The sequence below is a fragment of the Ovis aries genome, chromosome 15 (assembly GCF_016772045.2).
Source record: "Ovis aries strain OAR_USU_Benz2616 breed Rambouillet chromosome 15, ARS-UI_Ramb_v3.0, whole genome shotgun sequence".
Lineage (NCBI taxonomy): Eukaryota > Metazoa > Chordata > Mammalia > Artiodactyla > Bovidae > Ovis > Ovis aries.
Genome location: NC_056068.1, coordinates 14,875,997 through 14,899,133, shown reverse-complemented (window position 1 = coordinate 14,899,133; position 23,137 = coordinate 14,875,997). Strand labels below are relative to the sequence as shown.

General features: G+C 37.6%; 1 protein-coding gene across 5 annotated transcripts in view; it reads right to left on the bottom strand.

Moving 5' to 3' along the window:
- SESN3 (sestrin 3) overlaps positions 1-23,137 on the bottom strand; it is an 81,415-nt gene that overhangs the window by 8,328 nt on the left and 49,950 nt on the right. For all 5 annotated transcript variants that reach the window (XM_015100885.3, XM_060399687.1, XM_060399688.1 and 2 more), the window contains 8 exons: positions 20,854-20,919; positions 17,285-17,482; positions 15,669-15,851; positions 12,818-13,054; positions 12,047-12,221; positions 5,857-5,975; positions 4,843-5,033; positions 1,818-1,962 (listed from right to left, as the gene is read on the bottom strand). In XM_015100885.3, coding sequence (XP_014956371.1) covers positions 1,818-1,962; positions 4,843-5,033; positions 5,857-5,975; positions 12,047-12,221; positions 12,818-13,054; positions 15,669-15,851; positions 17,285-17,482; positions 20,854-20,919 — 1,314 coding nt within the window. The remainder of the gene's footprint in view (positions 1-1,817; positions 1,963-4,842; positions 5,034-5,856; positions 5,976-12,046; positions 12,222-12,817; positions 13,055-15,668; positions 15,852-17,284; positions 17,483-20,853; positions 20,920-23,137) is intronic.

Sequence of the window (23,137 nt, the reverse complement as noted above, 5' to 3'; positions counted from 1 at the left end):
TAACGCACCACATAGACACTGCTTTTCTTTCTTTTTTCACAAACTGAAGGTTTGCGGCAACCCTGCATTGAGCAAGTCTATTGGCGTCATTTTTCCAACAGCATTTGCTCACTTCTTTGTCACATCTGGTAATCCTCACAACATTTCAAACCCTCCACCACAAAAAAGATTATGACACTGAAGGCTCAAATGATGGTTAGCATTTTTTTAATCAATAAACTATTTTTTTTATTAAGGCACACATACTGTTTTGTTTTTAAAGACATGATGCTATTATACACTTAACAGGCTACAATGTATTATAAACGCAACTTTTACATGCACTGGGAAACCAAAAATTCATGTGGCTTGTTTTATTGTGATATTGACTTTGCTGCAGTGGTCTAGAACCAAACCCAGAATATCTTTGAGGTATGCCTGTACATGGGAGAAACCAAGGTAAAAATCTGAAGCTTAAAGCAATCTGAAATTAGTATCTGGTAGTTTACTGAGTGGTGGCTAAATTTTGCTTATGCGTTTTGTCCAATGTGGTGTGTAAAGTAAAAGTTTAGCACTGGGCTTTGAAGTACTGGATCTGACCCTGATGCTGGGAGATTGAGGGCAAGAGGAGAAGGGGGTGACAGAAGATGAGATGGTCAGATGGCATCACTGACTCAAAGGACATGAATGCGAGCAAACTCTGGGAGATAGTGAAGGACAGGGAAGCCTGGAGTGCCGCAGTCCATGGGGTCGAAAAGAGTCAGACATGACTAAGGGACTGAACAACAACAACTTAGACATGTTTAGCTTGCCTAGAGTCTCTCATATACAGCTGTGAACAAGCACCTGGGGGAATTTTTGAGGGGGATTCATCTCATCTGAGAGGTTAAAATAAGCACCCACATATCTTCAAAAACTTTTACAAAGAAGTATGATATATTTAAATTATTTTGATATCTTTCTACAGGTTAGATATGTCATTGGATCTATTCTCTTGATGAGTAAGGAGAATTTCTAGATACCACTGAGCAAAGGGAGAAACTGTAATGCAAACTTATAAGCAGAGCATACAGATCTGTCAAGGAGAGATGCTGGAGGTAACTGGGTGTTTATCTGATGTGTGATTGGCTCTAAGACTTCAAGAAAGACTGCTAGGGATCACGGTCATAACATTCTCTATCAAAGTCATATAGTTAATTAGTTAATATTAGGACTCTAAAAAGGTTTTCTTACTCTCAAGCTTAGGAACTGTGGTATAAATGGAAGATTCTTGTTTTTAAAGGTCAATAGACTCATGATTTAAGGCCATACTTATACTATACCATTATATTGGTCATTTATTAGGTCTTAAATAATGTTTCCTATGTATTGATATTTCAATCCAAAAAATTCCTCATACAATAATATACTTGGCTCAAAAGTCTGAATTATATTGTCAAATCACTAAATTACCAAATTGGAATGAGAACTATTGTTCTGATAGGTTAACTGTAAAATGGCTAGAGTGAAAAAAATCTCTAAATGGATATGCCTTCTGGGCCAAGATCCAATTTTCAGATCCAATCTTTCAAAGGCCAATGCTAAGCTTTTACTTTATACACCACACTGGGCAAAACACATAACCAAAATTTAGTTACCATTCAATAAATTTTGGTTATATGTTTTGTCCAATGTGGTGTTTTAAAACATTGTAAAAAAACCCCCCAAAAACTGATGGCCAAATGATGCCACGTCCAGCTTCTCTGATGGTGATGTTTTATTACTATTTTCACATTTAATTTTTCAGAATCATTACTCCTTACATGGAATATATGTCTATGTTAAGTCATGAAACACACCTTTTCTGAGTGTTTGAACTGACGCCAGTAACTATCATACATGCGCTTGGTAGTCCTCTCAGGATAGCAGGTCACTGTCTTAATGTAAACCTTCAGGCTTCGTTCAAGTAATTGATTAACTTCTCCATAATCATAGTCATCATACCTAGAAGCAATATGATAACAAGCTTTAGAATGGCAGAATCAAAATTTCTGATTTCTAAAGTTATATCAAGACACAATAATTATCTAGTAATTAAATGCCAAAAGCTCATTCATTAACTCCTTTAAGGGAACGCATGTAAGAATTAAAGATTTTAAAATTTAAAAAATAAAAAACTAAAAAAAAAAAAAGAAAGAAAATAAGGGACAAAAAAAAAATAAATAATAAATATTTGAGTGCCTACTATAAGCCATGTAGTTTCCATGTACTCCTTTAGGCACTGATGAAGCACAAATGAACAAAATAGACAAAAAGCCCTAGTCTCATGGAATTTGAATTCTATTGGAGAAAAAAGAAAAATGAAAAAGAACACCATATAATACATCAGACGGTGACAACTGCTGTGGAGATAAAATACAGCTGGGGGCTGGGAGGAGAGTTGTGATTTTAGATAGAGTGGGCAGGAAGGCTTCTCCAAGAGACTGACATCTAAGCTAATACTGGGAGGAGGAGAAGGAGCCAGTGTAAAACCCTAAGGGTCTCAGTGAAAGTGAAAGTCGCTCAGTCATGTCCGCCTCTTTGCTGCCCCATGAACCGTAGCCTGCCAGGCTCCTCTGTCCCTGGAATTCTCAAGGCAAGAATACTGGAGTGTGTAGTCATTCCCCTTCTCTAGGGGATCTTCCTGACCCAGGGATCGAACCCGGGTCTCCTGCTTGGCAGGCAGAGTCTTTACTGTCTGAGACACCAGGGAAGCCCCTAGTATCTCAAGGAAGAGGGAATAATCAATTATGTCTGACGCTACTGAGTAGGCAAAGAAGATACCACGGAGAACTGGTCGAGGCAAGGAGCTATGGAGAGGTGAAGGGCAACCTCAGACGGAATAGTTCTGTAGTTTTGCTGCTATGCAGGAGTAAAAGCCTGACACAAGAGAATAGGGGATAAGAAAATGGCAACAGTAGATATACAAAATGTTTTCAAAGGGATCTGCTGTGCATGAGAGCAGAAGTGTGAGGCAACAGTCAGGGGGAAATTAAGGATGAAGAAAGGATTTTTTTTGCGATGAGAGAAATAAAGGCATGTTTACATACTGATGGGAAAGATCCAATGAAGAGAGTAAAGCCAATTATGCCAGAGGGAGAAGGGAGAATTGCTAGAAGAGGGATCTTTAGATGAGAGGAGATGGGATTCTGTGTCCTAGTGCATAGGAGTTTAATAGTTCATTCATAAGATGAGAGAATAACAGCGTAAGCGGGCACAGAAATAGCTATGAGAGAAAACATAGCGGTGGGAGCTTGCGGGCTTTTTCTGTATTTTCAGCTTATTTTTAACCCAAACATAATACTTAGTTAAAAGAAAAAAACAACTCAGGGATTTTACATAAGCTTTATTTAGTAGCACCCAGAAGAGAAATATCACCAATTTATTGCCTTAAATATAATATTATTTTGAATATTAATTTATAACATGTATTGAATTAAAATCTATTTGAATTAAAATCTATTCATGTTTATTTTCTTAATTAGCTTGGTATATTAAGTTTTAAAATGTGATGATTCTTTCTAGAATAGTAAATGGGTAAATAGTGGAGCTACTATTTACCATCATAATGGTATCTTTTAGGTAGAATATTTCACATTAGTTGCCTTTTCCAGGAAATTTGGGATTTTTTTTAAGTAAAAGTTTTAGAAACCACTTTGCTTAACAAATAGAATTCTAATTCCGTTCCATAAGGGCTTTGTGATACTATATCAGAAAGGATACAGTACAGAGTCAATTGAATATATTCATAACTGGAGATTTTCTCTTTTGGCAGATCTATCTCCATAGATGTCTTCAAAACCCAGCTCAAAAAGGATGTTCTCCAAGAAGCGCTTTCCTGATTAGACCATTCAGTCTTACTCACTCCTTCACTTTCAGTCCTTTCAATCCTAACTTTCTAAATTTAGGTGCCACTAATTTATTCTGACTTACAATTTCATTTCAGTATTCTTACATGAGCTTATGTAAGTTTTATGAAGGCAGACTCTTAGTTTCATTTATACCCAAATTATACCATACCTTCAAAAACCAACCAACCAACCAACCAGCACTTGCTATAGTTATCTAGCAGGATATCATGGGCTTCTCCTGTGGCTCAGCAGTAAAGAATCTGTCTGCAATGCAGGAGATACAGGAGAAATGGGTTTGATCCCTGGGTTAGGAAGATTCCTTGGATGAGGGCATGGCATCTCACTCCAATATTCTTGCCTGGAGAATCCCATGGACAGAGGAGCCTGGAAACCTGTAGTCCATGGGGTCGCACGCAGGCAGACATGACTGGAGCAACTGAGTAGGTCTGCACAATGGCATACCATATATACTTCTGAAAGGTTCAGTTCTTCCAGGAGGGATTCTCAAATGGAGAGTTTTTCTACTGTCCCCAATGATTACTTATGTTTTTTTCCCTCCTTAGTAAAATTTTACTACTGTATTTATATGTGCATATTAAGACTTTTAAACGAAGAAAAATGCTCTTCTATAAAATAGAATTAATTTTTTATAGTCAGGAGTCCACATGTAATTTTCTCCCCAGAAGTATATACTCTTAAACAGGAAAAAGGTAAGACTCCTGTCAGAATTTTCATTTAGAAACATGTACAACTGTCTCTATATGGCTTTCAAGGTGGCGCTAGTAGTAAAGAACCTGCCTGCCGATGCAGGAGACATTAGAGACACGGGTTTAATCCCTGGGTTGGGAAGATCCCCAGGAAAAGGGAATGGCAACCCACTCCAGTATTCTTGCCAGGAGAATCCCATGGACAGAGGAGCCTTGGGGTCTCAAAGAGTTGGACATGACTGAAACAACTTAGCATACACACACAACTGTCTCTATGACAACCATACCTGATTCCAAACATACAGTGAACGTAGTTAAATAAAGCTCTGCGCAGCATGGTTGTGTCAACATCCTCATGGGTGGCCATAGTGTTATAGGTGAGATTGTAGACCATGCGGAACTTCTCGTCAAGAAGATGTCCAATATCAGAATAAAGTCTGTTCACCAGGGAGAACCCGTGATTTTCCCAGGTATAGTCCTAAAAGAATAAAACGTATCACAAAATGGTCACTCTCCATTTAAAGTCTATGTTTTTGTGAAGTATAACCACTGAAGCAAGTGGAGATATTTCAGTCTGTAATCCTTTCACGGATTCTAAGTCTGTCACTTTACCAAGATTGCTGTACCAACACATCAGTTTGTAGACGGGAGGACCGTGCTGTTTCCTCACTGGGTCCAGGATGAGGCACACTGGTGATAAACTCTAGCTACTTCCTGTGGGCATGTACTATGCAAACTACGCCCTCATCTGGAAGAACCCCAGAAGGCCCTGGAATAGTCCTACATGACTAAACCTCCTCAGCGACACGGATGGCTAGCAGATCATGAAACAAGCACAGAGGAGTCTGTCTTCAATCTCGCCTGCACTGCTTGATGAACCACATCACTACTGTGGTTCTTACCTAGGGATGGGGAACAGGTGGCCCTTCAGCCCATAATTATAGACATATGGCCTTTCTATAAAAATGCCTTCTTATTATAAATGTGAACATGTCACTCAGTCTCTTGCCTGCTTCTCTCCAAAACATAAACACGATACTACTACCATGCAATAATGCAAGTAACCACATAAAGCAGTTTCCTTTGGCCTTCTTGAGGTTGGAGGTAGAGGGGATGATGAAATAATAATCCATCAACTGGGACATCAAATTAGACAAGGCTAACACGTAGGTTAAAAAAGATAATTATAGATTCTATCAAAATGATCAATTAGTTTCTTTGGGAGTCAACTTATTAAACATTTCACAGTTAAAATGACAGTATCTCTTCTCCAATTTCTCTGAATTAAAGGTGTCTCATACCTGAGCTCGGAATGTTGGCAAATGTTCCTCCCCTCGTCTGGCAAAGTCTTCATATCCAAAACCAGGGTCTTCAATATATCGGGAGACATCAGATGTTATAATCATGTCATCCTCAAAATCTAAGGACAATAAGAACAATCTGGTATTAAGGAAACTCTACAGAGTTAGAACAATAAATTAACTGCATTTTCTTCCAATTTTTCACTATAGCTTTTCCAAGGATTTCCATAGTGATAATATTGACTACATGCCTTCCAGTCACATAAAATACCTTTTGCTCAAGTTTTGAATATAATGTCACTACTAAATACTGGCAACTGTAACATTTAGCTGTGGCAAAAAAGATCTTCATGACCCAGAAAATCATGATGGTGTGATCACTCATCTAGAGCCAGACATCCTGGAATGTGCAGTCAAGTGGACCTTAGAAAGCATCACTACGAACAAAGCTAGTGGAGGTGATGGAATTCCAGTTGAGCTATTTCAAATCCTGAAAGATGATGCTGTGAAAGTGCTGCACTCAATATGCCAGCAAATTTGGAAAACTCAGCAGTGGCCACAGGACTGGAAAAGGTCAGTTTTCATTCCAATCCCAAAGAAAGGCAATGCCAAAGAATGCTCAAACTACCACACAATTGCACTCATCTCACACGCTAGTGAAGTAATGCTCAAAATTCTCCAAGCCAGGCTTCAGCAATACGTGAACCATGAACTTCCAGATGTTCAAGCTGGTTTTAGAAAAAGCAGAGGAACCAGAGATCAAATTGCCAACATCCGCTGGATCATGGAAAAAGCAAGAGAGTTCCAGAAAACCATCTATTTCTGCTTTATTGACTATGCCAAAGCCTTTGACTGTGTGGATCACAATCAACTGTGGAAAATTCTGAAAGAGATGGGAATACCAGACCACCTGACCTGCCTCTTGAGAAACCTGTATGCAGGTCAGGAAGCAACAGTTAGAACTGGACGTGGAACAACAGACTGGTTCCAAATAGGAAAAGGAGTACGTCAAGGCTGTATATTGTCACCCTGCTTATTTAACTTCTATGCAGAGTACATCATGAGAAACACTGGGCTGGAAGAAACACAAGCTGGAATCAAGATTGCTGGGAGAAATATCAATAACCTCAGATATGCAGATGACACCACCCTTATGGCAGAAAGTGAAGAAGAACTCAAAAGCCTCTTGATGAAAGTGAAAGAGGAGAGTGAAAAAATTGGCTTAAAGCTCAACATTCAGAAAATGAAGATCATGGCATCTGGTCCTATCACTTCATGGGAAATAGATGGGGAAACAGTGGAAACAGTGTCAGACTTTATTTTTGGGGGCTCCAAAATCACTGCAGGTGGTGACTGCAGCCATGAAATTAAAAGATGCTTACTCCTTGGAAAAAAGTTATGATCCACTTAGATAGCATTTTGAAAAGCAGAGACATTACTTTGCCAACTAAGGTCTGTCTAGTCAAGGCTATGGCTTTTCCAGTGGTCATGTATGGATGCGAGAGTTGGTCTGTGAAGAAAGCTGAGTGCCGAAGAATTGATGCTTTTGAACTGTGGTGTTGGAGAAGACTCTTGAGAGTCCCTTGGACTGCAAGGAGATCCAATCACTCCATTCTGAAGGAGATCAGCCCTGGGATTTCTTTGGAAGGAATGATGCTAAAGCTGAAGCTCCAGTACTTTGGCCACCTCATGAGAAGAGTTGACTCATTGGAAAATCTCACTGGGTGGGATTGGGGGCAGGAGGAGAAGGGGATGACAGAGGATGAGATGGCTGGATGGCATCACTGACTCGATGGACATGAGTCTGAGTGAACTCCGGGAGTTGGTGATGGACAGGGAGGCCTGGCGTGCTCCAATTCATGGGGTTGCAAAGAGTCAGACATGTCTGAGTGACTGAACTGAACTGAACTGATTCAGGAAAAAATTGACTAAATTAAAATATCTAAATATTAGTTTAGCCAAAAAGTTCACTTGGAATTTTCTGTAAGATGTTACAGAAAAATGTAAATAACTTTTTGAACTTTTTGGCTGACCCTATACAAACATTTTTTCCCTAAATTGACCTTAAGTTAAATTAAAAAAAAAAAAAACGGAGTTAAATTAATATTCTGACATATCTAAAACTCTAATTTTAATTCTATTTAAACAAATATTTCAAACTCTGGACCGAAAGGAAATAGTACTTTGCATATTATCCACATTGTTCTGCTCCTAGGAGATGGATACAAATAAAATACAGAAAATACTATGTTACTGTAATGGAACATCATTCTAATTTGAAAAGCAAGAAACTAATAAATGCTAGTCAACTCTGTTACCAAGCTATAGAATAGTACCCTTGTAGAAAACTTCAAACATTTTCTTCAAAAGACTTGAAAAACTATTCTTAGAACCTCTAAATGGAATCTGAAATGCTTTATCATACTGATCAAACCAAGAAACTCGTTATAGGGAAAAATAAGTTTCTATTTCCATTTTAAAACACGGTAAGTCTACAAAAATAACTCAGCCACATACTGAGTCATTTTTCTTTTATCTTCGTGTGACCAGCAAATTTCGTACTGGGAATGGTGAAGAGTAAAGAATGAAACAATTTATTTCCTAATTTATAAATGATGTAGCCTCTTGTTAAAATCAGAATATAACTTTCCACCAAGGTCTAAGACTTGCTGGTCAAAATTCACTTTAGAAGGCAAAAGTCCTTGCTCAAGCATCCAAGAAGGGAAAGACTGACATTCTCAAGTATACTTTCAACAATAAGAAAAGGGCTTCCCCAGCAGCTCAGTGGTGAAGAATCTGCCTGCCAATGAAGGAGGTACAGGTTCGATCCCCAGTCTAAGAGGATCACACACGACATGGAGCAACGGAGCCTGTGTCTCAACTACTGAGCCTGTGCTCGAAAGACTGAGTGCTGTAGTTACTAACGCCCGTGCGCCCAGAGCCCCTGATCTACCACAAGAAAAGCCACAGAAATGAAGTCTGAGCGCTGCAACTGGAGAGTAGCACCACTACAATAGCCAGGACATGGAAGCAACCTAGATGTCCATCAACAGACGCTTAGGCAAAGAAGCTGCAGTATTTACGTACAATGGAATATTACTCAGCCATAAAGGAACGAATTTGAGTCAGTGATAGTGAGATGGATGAATCTTTAAAAAATTTTAAAAAGAGAGTAGCCCCCACTCACCACAACTAGAGAAAAAGCCTGTGCAGCAATGAAGACCCAGTACAGTCAAAAATAAATAAACAAAAATTAAAAGAAATAAAACATTTATGTCCTTCAAGCTCTAGTTGTCTTAGAGAAGCTTTAACAAATCAATGTCTAGGGAATTTCCTGGTGGTCCATTGGTTAGGACTCTGAGCTTCCCCTGCAGGGCACCTGAGTTCAATCCCTGGTTAGGGAACTAAGATCTTGCAAGCTGCCCAGCATGGCCAAAAAAAAGATAAATAAATAAATACTGTCTGTGCCATCTTTCACTGCCATTCAGCTCCTAACATTTCCATTTCCACTGCAACTTTTTATTTCTCTGTGAACTATTTGGAAGTATACTGTTTCATTTCTAAACATGTGAGAAACTTCTAGTTATTCCGTACTGATTTCTAGCTTACTTCTGTTATAGTCAAAAGTTATACCCTGTAAAGTTTAAATCTCTTAAAATTTGCTGATATTTGCTTTATTAACAGTATATGGTTGATATTAGTAAATTTTCTATGTGCACTTGAAAATAATGGTATAGGTCGCAGTTTGGGATATAGTGTTTTATTTATGTCAGGCAAAGTATGCTAAATAAGTTTACTCTCTTTTTCTGGATTTTGTGTCTACTTACTTTTAGTTATAAAGAGATGTATATTAGAATTTTTCACCCCATGTGACCCCATGGACTGTAGCTGCCAGGCTCCTCTGTCTATGGGATTTCCCAGGCAAGAATATTAGAGTGGGTGGCCATTTCCTTCTCCAGGGGATCTTCCTAATCCAGGAAAAGAACTTCCATCTCTTGCATTGCAGGTGGGTTCTTTACCACTGAGCCACCAAGCAAACCCAAGTTTTTCACATTTATAAAAATTCATGTCTAAAAGTAAATGCATACTACTTTAATACAATGTTTGCATTTTAAAATATTGGCTTCCCTAGAAGGTTTACCCTGTGCTCATTACTTTCCTTTGTCCCACTTGTTTTCTCTGGATGATTTTTTATAAAGAACTCTTGATTTTAACTCCCAAACATATACTGATAACTTCCAAAACTTTATTTTGGGCTTAAAACCCTCTCCCGTCAACCCTGGCTTTCCAAATGTGCAGATCAGGAGCATGGGCATTACATGAAGCCATGACTGAAACATAGCTTCTCAGGTCCTGGCACAGACAGACTGAACACAAAAATCTTCTGCATTTCAACAAGATTCCTCAGTGATTCACATGCATATTAAAGTCTGAGGGGCACTTGTAGCTGTTTCCAGACTGGAGGTTTTATAGACATCACACCTCAACATGTCGCAAATATGGCTGGCTACATGATCTTTAAGGCTGGAAAGGTCATCATGATAAGGCCTCTATCTACCTAGTCAGCTTCCTGTTCACAATACCTACCTATGTGTCACATCCTAACGACGCAGAACCAATTGCTCCTGCACCCACCATCCTGTTTCCTCACCACTGTGTGCTGGCTCAGGCAGGTGTGCTATTTACCACCAACTCCCCACCCCCTAGACACGGCCTGACTCCCCTGCACTCAAGCCTCTAAGGTTTAGCTCAGAGCCAAGCGGCTAGGGGAGGTCTCTTCCTAGGCCCACTTCTGTCCACATCCCTCCCTCTCAATCACTGGCTCCATTTACTCTTCACATTCTGCTTCATATTGCATTTCTTTCTCTCCCACTAGCAATGAGAGCCTGCAGAGGGCAGCAATCATGTCTCATTTAGCCTGGAAACATTAGTGCCTACCACCCTGCTGAGACTATGTGGAGTACAATAAATGTCTATAGTATGAATAGCAAAGCAATAACCAAAATGCTTCTTTATATTTGGGATTTCCTGCTGGTCAGAAGTTCTGAGAAATCATTATTAAATATGCTCAATTTGGTAGATAAACTCTTTCATAAAAGAAATCACTGGGGAAATGATAAAAGAGGGATCTTGCTCTTCCTGGTAAAATTTCTGAAAGCTATTGGTCAGTGTCATATTTAATATTAACAAACCAGTCATGGCCAAATCAATTACCCTCAAGATTTATGAGTCTGACTAACCTTACGACTAGTCATTTTGAAGCCCTCTTTTAAACCTACGGAGCTCTACTTTAAAAATAAATGTTATGTCGATTGATGACTTGGAAGGGTTTAAGCTTTCAAAGTCTACTGACTCCATGCTATTTTAATAACATGTACTATGTGGTGTTTAATATCTTTTTAAGTTGTAATTGAAAAGTTTCTCTCCTATTTCAAAGTCTCTCAGAGTATTAGGAAAAGAAATGTACTTTAAAGACTAAAGCAAAGAAGCCTTTTGATACAGAAAAGCCTAACTTTTAATACAGGATGAATTCCTCCAAATTCAACCTAAGAAAATGACCTAAATAATACATTTTTATATAATTCCAAAGGTTTCTGCAAGGAAATCCAAATGCAAGTGCAATGTAACTTTAGTGTAACTTTAGAAATAATCTGGAAAAAAGCAGCATTGTGAGAACAATTCTCCCACATACTCCACACCCACAAAAAAAGGAAGAGATATTTCTTACAAATTACATCTACTGAAATAGGATTTTACTTATCATTTAAAAAATCACACAAGTAGGATGGATTAAATACTCTTATCTAACTTTATAAGCAGTTGGTCTGCTCTGAATAACACTTTATCCAGGATAAGAGCATGAACTACATACACAGCTGAAGTACCTCTCAGTTGGATCTGAAGTATATTCAAAGATGCAGCAACACAAGAGGGGAAGCAATAGCATCAGCAGCAGGTAGAGGAGAACTAAATAAAAGGAACACGAAAGTGGAATCATTCCATTACCCATATGGACAATACTGAAGGTGGTCTGAGGCGGTCAGTCTGGGTTCTAAGAACAACAGGGATCTTCCCGACCCAGGGATGGAACCCGGGTCTTCTGCATTGCAGGCAGATTCTTTATCATCTGAGCTACCAGGGAAGTCAAAGGCAAAGAGAAAAGGCAAAGATAGTGAAATAGAAAAAGCACCTGAATGAGGAAATGAATGAAAAGTATCTCCAGAGACCACAAAAAGACTTTCTTTCTTCTCTTTCTCAAAGCGAGTGGTCATTTCTTCCTGAGACGCCTCTTCATCTTCCCTTTCTTCTTGAAGCCTTTTCATTCTTTCCATTAAGGCCTCTAGCTCACTTAGAGAATCGACAATCTGGAGCCAGAGAAGATAATATTGGGTGTTATTAATATTAAAATTTGTTCCAGTAAATGTCTCCATCTCCTAATATCATCTTATGTACAGTGGCACTAGCATAGTCATTAATTTCCTAAGTGGGCTTCCATTGACTCCAAAGAAAATCATATGGCAAAATCAAACATTTTCAGAGGTATGGTGTTCCTGCTTCAGCTATAAACACAGAAAGTTTATATGAATGGATTTATTTAATCCAGAATTCTACTGGGTTGGCCAAAAAGTTCATTCAGGTTTTCCCATAAAAGCTTTCAGAAAAATGCAAACAAACTTTTTGGCCAACCCAATACAACAGAATTTGATATATATTAGATTATATTATCACTTGTTTCTAAAACTGGGGCAGTCTTACAAGCCTTATGATTTGTAATTGCTTTAAGAGCCTCCTTAAGACAATTCAGAACTTCAGCAACAGGTTAAATTTTTAGGGTAATAAAAGATTATACAAAATATTTCAAGCATATAATATCCTATTTAGTCAGATAATTTCTCTAGATGTTTTTAATGTAGCAAGTTTAAAGGCAAAGTAGTAGAGAAAAACAGTTAAGAAAACAAACCCCGAAGTTGCTGCCTGTAAGGGATGCATTCTCTATGTTGTTGTCATTAGCGAGATCACACACACAGAAGTTGTTGACTGGTATTAGCCTGAATCCATTGGAGATTTCTGGATCTCTTTCTGGATTGATGCCACTACCAAAAACAAAGCTTGCCAAAGCATGATAATGAGCCAGTAGGACCACAGCATGTACCAGTTCAGGCAGAGACCAATTATTTTCTCCAGTTTTGACAAGTTTCTGAAATGAGAAAGCCAATCAAGAATAAAAGTGAAAGTCATAGAATGTTTCAAAGCAATTTTATAAAGCATGGAAAAATGTATAAAATTTCATATGTCCATTTACAGTAGTAATACTAAAAATTCCATTTAAACTGTTTCATATATTAAAGATACAGCTTTGGTCAAACAATATTACATTAAACTTATCAAAACTAACAATAGAATTACATTGTAGCTTCTCTGAAATTCCTTGTACATATAATGGAGTTTCTGTTTCCAAAGTACTTTTCTGTATTATGCTATTTTAATAAGGTATTTTAGAGAATCCAAGAACATTGATGCTAGAAGGGACTTTAAAGTTTCTCTAGCAAGACCATTCATTTGAAGGTTTTAAAGGTAGAGACTGTACCTTAAAAATAACAAATATTTAATTCAGTAGGTCAACTTTTAATTGTCTTTTAGACATTATTTCTGACAGAGGAAGAACCTACAGCAGATGATAGACACTGTAGAAAACTACCTCACACTTGAAGGGACATTAAAAAAAAAATCTGCTCTATTTAAAATGGATAACCAACAAGGTCCTACTGTACAGTACAGGTAACTCTGCTCAATGTTATGCAACAGCCTGGATGGGAGGGAAGTTTAAAGGAGAATGCATGTGTGTATTATGTACGGCTGAGTCCCTTTGCTATTCACCTGAAACTATCACAACACTGCTAACTGGCTATAATCCAATACAAAATAAAAGTAAAAAAAAAAACCCAACAGAAACAAAACAAAAATATCAGAGCACTTTTTTAATATGCTATTTTACTGGATCCTCCAGATGAATGGGCTTCCCTGATAGCTCAGTTGGTAAAGAATCCATCTGCAATGCAGGAGACCTGGGTTTGATCCCTGGGTTGGGAAGATCCCCTGGAGAAGGGAATGACTACCCACTCCAGTATTCTGGCCTGGGGAATTCCACAGACTGTATAGTCCTCGGGGTCGCAAAGTGTTGGACATGACTGAGCGACTTTCACTTTCACTTTTTCCAGATGAATGTTGGAATCATAAGTGAAGCCATTAAACACAATAATCATTACAATTCCAGCTATTAATCCATTCAAGGTTTTCCCCATCAATCTTTATCTAATTAATTTATCTCTCAGTGTGTGTATGGGGATCTGTTCTCAAATCTAAAACTTTCACTTGGCTCACTTCACATCTAAAAACTAAAACCAAAAAACTGCTTTTGCTTTACTCTCCATTATTTAACTACATACAAATTTAATACATTACCAAAAGCTCAGGGGGGAAAAAAGGAAAAATCAATCATATTCAACCACTTTAATGTAACTTTTACATATCTTCTTTTATTTTTCAAAGTATAATTAAATAATCAGAGTATACATCCATTTTTCTCTGCTTTTCAAACTTTTTGAAAATTTTGATTTTCATGAGGCTTTACTGTCTTCAGTTAATTATATTAGGCATGGGCATATTGTAGCCCAGAACTACAGTTCCATTTCCTTACACATTTAAATTGCTTCTAAATTTATTTGCTACTATAAATAGCACCTTTCTGCTATAGCTTTGTTCATATTTTATAAACAAGCCCTAATAGATAATACAAATCTGAGAGTATACAGACTGACAATAGCTAAGTTTGGTTTAACTGGACAAATAACTAACAAAATGAGGGAAAAAACAAAACCAAGGACATTTCTAATGCATTAGAAGAAGGGATTTTAAGTACCTAAGGCTTCTACTGATAATGATTTAGCTGATGACTCCTACTAACTGAATAGTGCCAAGCACGGTGCTAAGCATTAATTCAACAAGCTGATCCTGGAGGCTTTTCACAGATGCTGCTTTTGAACGGCAAGTGCTCCAGTCAATCACAGTTCTCTTTCTTACCTCAGTTCTAGTCTCTAGAGGCATGTAAGTATATACACATCAGTTGGCAAATCACTTTTATTTGCAAAATCATTTTTTTTTAAATCTTAAAATTATGAAATGTTAGAACTGCAAAAGAGTTTAGAACTCATTTAATCTAGGCGTCTCATTTATAGAAGGATGAACTACCAAGGCCCACAAAAGTTAACTTACTAAAGGTCACATACTTTGTAGTTAAGAGTTAAAGACTAGAACCTACGTATGTTATCCTAATGCATTTTCTTTGTTCTGCCTACTGCTTGAAAATAGAAATTAACTTTTCTTATAGCTATTTGCTAATTACTGATTACTTAAAAGAGAAGTGGGCTTTCCTGGTAGCTCAGCTGGTTAAGAATCCACCTGCAGTACAGGAGACCCCTGTTCAATTCCTGGGTGGGGAAGATACACTGGAGAAGGGATAGGCCACCCACGCCAGGATTCCGGCCCAGAGAATTCCATGGACTGTATAGTCCATGGGTTCACAAAGAGCTGAACATGACTGAGTGACTTTCACTTACAGAGAAGTATTCATTTATATTTAACTTAAACCCACTGACTTACGTTTTCTACACATTTTAATACACTATTTTTTTATTTCTCAAATTCCTAGCGTGCAAGTATTTCAAATTAAGTCTTAAGCAAAATACTTAACTGAAAATAACTCAAAGAATCATTAGTAAAATTTCTTTCTCCCCTAAAGAAATACTCGGTACCTGAATGTGCTCTTTTGTGATCAGCCAGGGTCGGTGTGCTAACAGCTTGTTTATTTCATTAAGATTTTTCAGTCTTTGTGGTACATATTGCAAACCATTCAACCATTCAGCAATACCTCCTGTCTTTAAAAATTCATCCACATGCATGTTTATTAAGTAAGAACACTGATGTCTAGCTGCAGCCTACAACACAAAGAAAAGAGTTGGTGGATAAAACAGTCATGGTATGGACTTATTCTACAATTACTAAGACAGTCATTTAAAGTTCATTTTTATAGCTAATAATTCTTTTCTTGGAGAATGCTCTTCCTAAAATTTTCATCACAATGTTGTCATAGATTCTTGAATCAATACGTAAAGCTGATATATAAGTAAATGTCACATGGAGCCAATTACTTCCTCATCCAGAAGTGGTAGGGGTCAATCCAGAACCCATTTTCTATTTATGTGAAGGAAGTATGTTCATTATGGTAAGTGAGATCAACTGTATTCTATTTAAAACACAATAAAATCTCATTAACTTGTACGAATTCAGAATGTATACTATTTTGAGTATTTTTCTTATTCCCTTTGAGATAACTGTGAATCAGCCTTATCTGTGCCCATACTCCTATTGAAATGAAACTGAAGCTCACTGACCCTTTCTTTCCTAGGCAAGCCAGAATCAGCCTTGATAAATTGGTAAATCCATGCAAAACAGACTTTTCACCGCTTGTTTCCTCAGGGCTGCTTCTCAGTGAAATAGTACTGTTTTACTCTGTTTTCCACATCTTATTTCTCTCTTCGTCAGTGACCATTCTAAGTTGGCTTTCAGCCTTAGTGTGGCAAAACCTTAAGCTGAGTAATCTTAGTCAAGTTCATCATTTAATAGAACACAGGATGCAGCCCTGTTTTTGTTGTTTAAAACTTCAGTGAGAGCATAAACAAATTAAACTTGATAAAAAGTAACTCCTGGCTGGCTTTGATCGCTTTGCCAGCCCAGATGTTCCCCTAACTTCTCCAAATATACTGCACTTGCATCTCGTTGTTTTCTCCAGCAACAGTCCAACTGTAGCACTGTTTCTACCTTCGTATTCCTGCTGCCCATCATCCTAATTTATAATTTTCTCCCTCTCAAACATTAACTAGTTAACTAGCTTGTACCAAGTACTAAACTTAGAAGTAGTATAATTTATTTAAGAATTCTTCTCTGACAGAGTCGCCTTTGGTGCTAATACTTTGCTCTTATTTAGCCAAATTAGTGATATTCTTCATGTACAGAATGACTAAATAAAAAGTCACAACCAACCTGTTTTATTTTAATACTGAAAGAAAACTATCAGGAGTAAAGGGAAAATTTGAGGGACACTAGGAACATTACTTCGACCCTATAAACATCTTTAATCATGAGATTAAACATGGAAAACTTTACTAATAAAAATCAGAAACATTCAGTATATTAAGTGGGTCACAACATTCAAAATGTAACAAGTGGACTTGGAATCCAAAAGGTCACAAGCTTCTTGAATTGTTGTTTCCGTGTGATTATACTTAGCTCTGCACCACAAGTAATACCATCAGGGGAGGGACTAAATGAGGACAAAGTCACGTGAACACAGGACCGGAAGTGAGCGCACCATGATGGCGATGTAGTGCCGGTGCGGTAGAGGAAGGGGGCCGTCCATGCGCAGCATGTAGAACTGGCTCCTCAGGAAGGACTCCAGGTACTGCGTGTGCAGGCTCATGACCTGGGTGATGTTGTCCAAGCGACCGGATGTAGAGTATTCTTCCACAAGAAAGTTAGTACGTTCATCCACTGTGTTTGCCTGGACAACCTTTCAACCAAGAAACACAAAACAAAATCATGGCTGAGAAGTACACACACCAGTGGTTTACACGCATTATTCCACGACTGAAGCCGATGACGGTACTTTTGACATTAACAGACACCGAAATAATGCAGTTGTTCGTACTAGAAACAAATGAAAATGAAAGCACCATTCATTTTTGGCTCTGGGACCACAATTTATTAAACAACAAATGTCAAATTATCAAACATTATACACACAGCTATGAAATTGGAGAAAAGAAGCTTCCATCTGGTTTGCCAGGCACAGAAGGCAAAAATTTTCAGGGCCTGCTTGCCTGCTATTGTCACACTGACTCGTGGAGAGGGAAAGCATTTAGAATTTTCTCTCAATAGCCTATGAACACACTTAATGACTGTATCTTAGGACAGACATTTTTCAGTCTGATCCCTTGCTTGTTTTCATTATTCAACACAGAAAAAGCTTTCTGCGGTCTTTTTGAGGGACAAAGAAAAATAGGATAATTTGTAGGAAAGTGTTAATTGAAAAATTAATAGGACATTAGATTCCCATTTTGAGCCTATCATATTAATTACTAGAAACAACGTAAGTTATTAAAATGGACGTGCAGCATCTGAGAAAATCAAAAGGACTTTCTCAAAAATAGATTATTTACCTACAGGTTTATAAACAATGACAGCTTGGGCGTCATACCAACAATTAGCTTCTGAAGGTGTTAAGAGCTTATTAGCACCCGGTGGAAGGACCTGTTTCACTGAGAATCGATAGACATCAGATGTGTGTTTCTCAGCTTGGTTCCTTATTTATTGGCATTTTAGAATGACAGTTCTAGCCTTAAGAAGAATTTGTCCCTTATTTTAGATAAGGTAATGGACTCAAGATTAAATGTCAGCTCATACAGCTATTTAATAGCAGAGCCTGGTCTAGAATCTGCTGCTGCTGCTGCTGCTGCTAAGTCACTTCAGTCGTGTCCGACTTTGTGTGACCCTATAGACGGCAGCCCACCAGGCTCCCCCATCCCTGGGATTCCAGGCAAGAACACTGGAGTGGGTTTCCATTTCCTTCTCCAATGCATGAAAGTGAAAAGTGAAAGTGAAGTCACTCAGTCATGGCTGACTCTTTGCGACCCCATGGACTGCAGCCCACCAGGCTCCTCCGTCCATGGGATTTTCCAGGCAAGAGTATTGGAGTGGGGTGCCATTGCCTTCTCTGGGTCTAGAATCTAGATCTCCTCAAATCTAGACTCGTGGTCTTTCTAAAGATCCACACTGCTCTTAAGAAGCTCTGTTTACTTTTCAGGGCTGGCCTCACAATCTCTTCTGAAGATAAGTACAAATTACACAAAGGCACTACTGATTGAGGAAAATTTAATCCCAAAGGAAATGTAATGTTTGAAAAGTGTTAATTGTCAGGAAATGTTAATTACAACGGTGTAAAAAAAAGGCAATTCCACTTTGGCTCACTATAAAACCAAATGTATTTCCATTTGTTCATGTCCTCCCATTTTGTCAACTACAGGGAACCAAGGTGACAGTAAAAAATGGAATAGGATCATGATAAACTTTATATAATTAGGGACAGAATATTTGTTGTTTTTGTTTTGTTTTCCAGCAGAAGATTCTTCTGCTTACCTGATGCCTAAAAGACATTCATAGATTCGTATGATGCAACAGAGCCTGAAAACAGCCGTTGCTTCTGCAAACCAGATTGTCTCCAAATACATTCTGTGTAAATGGCAGCATTTCAGGAAGTCTTTATATATGTATTAGGCAATCACTCTGCTAAGAGCAGCCGTGTACTCTATGAGGGAAACAGGACAAGCCCAGCAGTTTCTCTAATGCATGGTCATCACCTAGATCAGCTACAGTCTCTGAGCTCCTAAAACATTACAGGTAACTTTGGAGTTTCATGTAAATGGCAAGGTCACTAAAAAGTCAAAATGAACATGATGGAACTGCTGACTCTAGTATGACCTGACATGTATTATTATTCAAATTCTACTCATTCTTTAAGGGATACCTGAAATATCATAGGTATTTTAAATACATGTTGACTAATTTCTGAACAATATAGGAATAATGCTAGTGCTTTAAAATAAATGATATCTTTTTGCAATCAATAGTAAATCAGTATATATAACCATGGTTAATATGAGTTAATAACTCCTTGAAGCAGAGAAAAACTCAATTAGTGGGCCTTAAATTTTTCTTAGCCCAAGTATAAGTTAAAGGCAGCTAGGAATCTCCAGGTCCTAAACAGTGCCGTGATCTTTCATAGAGATATATACCCACTAAACAGGCATGCAAATTTTCTTATAATATCTTTTGTGTCATTTCACAAACATTCTTTCTGCATTTACCATCTTGACTCCCCCAGCTTCATCAAAAGTGCAGCTTGTAGTGGAGATTCTCTGACATTATGTCTCATCAGAGACTTAGAACCAAATGAAGATTAATTACTAGTGATTATTACTTTGCCAACAAAGGTCCATCTAGTCAAGGCTATGGTTTTCCTAGTGGTCATGTATGGATGTGAGAGTTGGACTGTGAAGAAAGCTGAGTGCCAAAGAATTGATGCTTTTGAACTGTGGTGTTGGAGAAGACTCTTGAGAGTCCTTTGGACTCCAAGGAGATCCAACCAGTCCATTCTGAAGGAGATCAGTCTTGGGTGTTCATTGGAAGGACTGATGCTAAAGCTTAAACTCCAATATTTGGGCCACCTCATGTGAAGAGTTGACTCATTGGAAAAGACCCTGATGCTGGGAGGGATTGGGGGCAGGAGGAAAAGGGGATGACAGAGGATGAGATGGCTGGATGGCATCACAGACTCGATAGACATGAGATTGAGTAAACTCCGGGAGTTGGTGATGGACAGGGAGGCCTGGTGTACTGTGGTTCATGGGGTCGCAAAGAGTCAGACATGACTGAGCGACTGAATTGAATTGAACTGAACTGAATATCATGTTTTCTTCAATAGATTTAGTTGGGAAACTCACTTTTTCATTTTAAAATGTATTTTCTTAACATTTATGTAACCTATAATCACCATGAAACACTGGCCATTTTAAAACCTTAAACCTACGATAATATTAAGCTTTATTACTTTTAGCAGTTTTGTTCAGAAATATTGCATTTGAAAACAAATACAGTAAAATTTATATTTTTCTAAACTTGCAGTACTGTCTAACTCCAAATAAGATGATTATTACACATACAATCTTTCAAGTGAAGTTGAAAAGAAAATACTTCTGTAGTTTTCTGACAAATAAGAATAAGAGCAAAACACGTTTACTTCCATGTTAAAAAATGCAAACATTCTTTGACACAATTGAGTTATTTTTAAAATCACTTTATATATATTAAGACAGATTGACTTACTTCCTTCTCTGGAATAAAGGCACTTGGTCCTCTTGTCAAGGGTTGAGATACTCTGATTCTTTTATCCTGTTTTTAAAAGAAAAGTTTTATGTATTAATGATGACTTTCTATGAAAAGTTAAATTGGTATAAATTGCTAAAGTATAAAATAAATGGAATAAGTAAATAGAATCATGTAAAATCAAAGCGCTAGGTCTTGGATTCCACCCCTTCCAGCCCCATAACAAACAACAACAACAACAGCAGACAACCTATGATGTCACTGCGTGAACAAGATAACGAGACAGATAAGCTCCTACCGCGGTGCTGGGTGCACAGGCAGGCTCCTCAAATATTATTTCCCTCAGTCATATTCTATAGCACCAGAGATTTTTTAGCCCGTATTTGACATGACTGGAAACCATCAGCCTCCATAATAAAATCATATCTAACAGCATACTAGGACACTGTTGAACCTCAATTTGAAACCTAAAGGAAAAGTTAGATTCTAAGAGTATTACATGCAACCTCCTAAAGCAATGGTCTGATTTCTGTTTTTCTTTCTGAATAAAATAGGAGTAAGCATATCTAATATAAACTTCTGAAGCTTTAGGTAAGAAAGGTGTAAAACATGGAGAAGTAGAGGTTAATTTCACCTGAGAAATGGAGACTGTAACAATGTTTATTGTTCTATCACTATTCTACTTAGTATTAATAACTGCCAGATTACCAGTTCATCCTGTGTTCATTTTAACTTTTTAAAAATATTGTTTTTGTGTCCCCATTTAAGTACATTCATCTATAAGTCAGAAAAATTCCCACCAGGAACAAAATTCCTCCTCTGTAGGCATAAGGAAGAACAGGAAGAGTCAGAGGCAGGCTCTCAGGTTTTGAGACCCTTCTTACCAGGAGAAGAGATAGGAGGAACAGCCACTTGATTTTCTATAATAAATGTAATGTTTGTGAAATAGAAGCCCTCCAAAGTCGTAACATAAAAACAGGGACTCTGCTACGGTTTATGAATATTATAAAGACTGAGTGAGAAACTGAAGAACAGGGGAAGAGATGTCTCCTGTTAACATTAAGCTTGCCCTTCTCCCCGCTCCCTTCTTCCCTATCTCTTTCTCCACAAGGTACCTGAATCTTTTTTGTTCCTTACAATCCAAGAGCCTACCAAACACAAAAAGGTATTTGAATTCCTTACTTCATTAGGAAGCAGTCAAGTATTCAACAATCTTTTGAGAACCAAACCAGATACTGTGGTAGCCTCAAGATACAGGGTGAGCAAGATGGACATGGGCCCTACCCCTCAGAAGTTTGGCACACAATCTCCAACAATTTTCAGGGTGCTACTGAGATAAATACATTAAATAATGATCATCTTGAACTGCTTCTGCTTTAGGAAGAACTAATCATCTAGGTTATATTTGTGAAGGGATGACAGAGATCTCAATCTGCTGGTGAAGTACATTAGAAGATTCCATGTCAAAAGAATCAATTTAGAATTTCTAATATTAGTATTTCTTGCCTGCATCAACCATGATCTGGGTTTACCTAGAAAAATAATTTAGAAGAAAATGAGACTTCTTCCCCTTGCTAGTCTTAGTAAATTATAGGAAATGAAAATTTGAATACTCTCTATATAACACAGCCTAATGCACCAGTATGTGAAAAGCAATTTCCTTGACAACTGATCACTTCAAATAAACAAAGCAGTTAGAGGAACTGATTATAAGGACAGATCACAGGTTTGAGGGGAAAAATACCAATAGGGAGATAAGTGGAGTCTTTTATATATATTTATTTTAAAAAATACATGAAATTCAGAGAAAATAAGGGGAGAGAAAAATAAACAAAGTGTACAAAGGGACTTTGGAGATAGAGAATGATATGATTTATTTTTAAAAATCATTACTTGATATATTTATCAACTGATTTATCTTTAAAGGTCTGAAATAGTTATTTTGCCTACAAAAATATTTTCTGGATTGGCCAAGGTTTAAATCTGAAATACATTTTCATCACAAGTGGAATTGCATACTACTATACTTAAAGGAATACAACATCTGCTAATTTTAACCTGTTGATAAGCAACTGATAATTTCATTTGTGTCAACACTCATTTGTTCATTTATTCAGCAGATATTCACCAAGCATTCACAATGTGCTAAGTACAGCCAAAGAACTGATGCTGGTGAACTGTGGTGTTGGATAAGACTCTTGAGATTCCCTTGGACTCAAGGAGATCCAACCTAAAGGAAATCAGTCCTGAATATTCATTGGAAGGACTGATGCTGAAGCTGAAA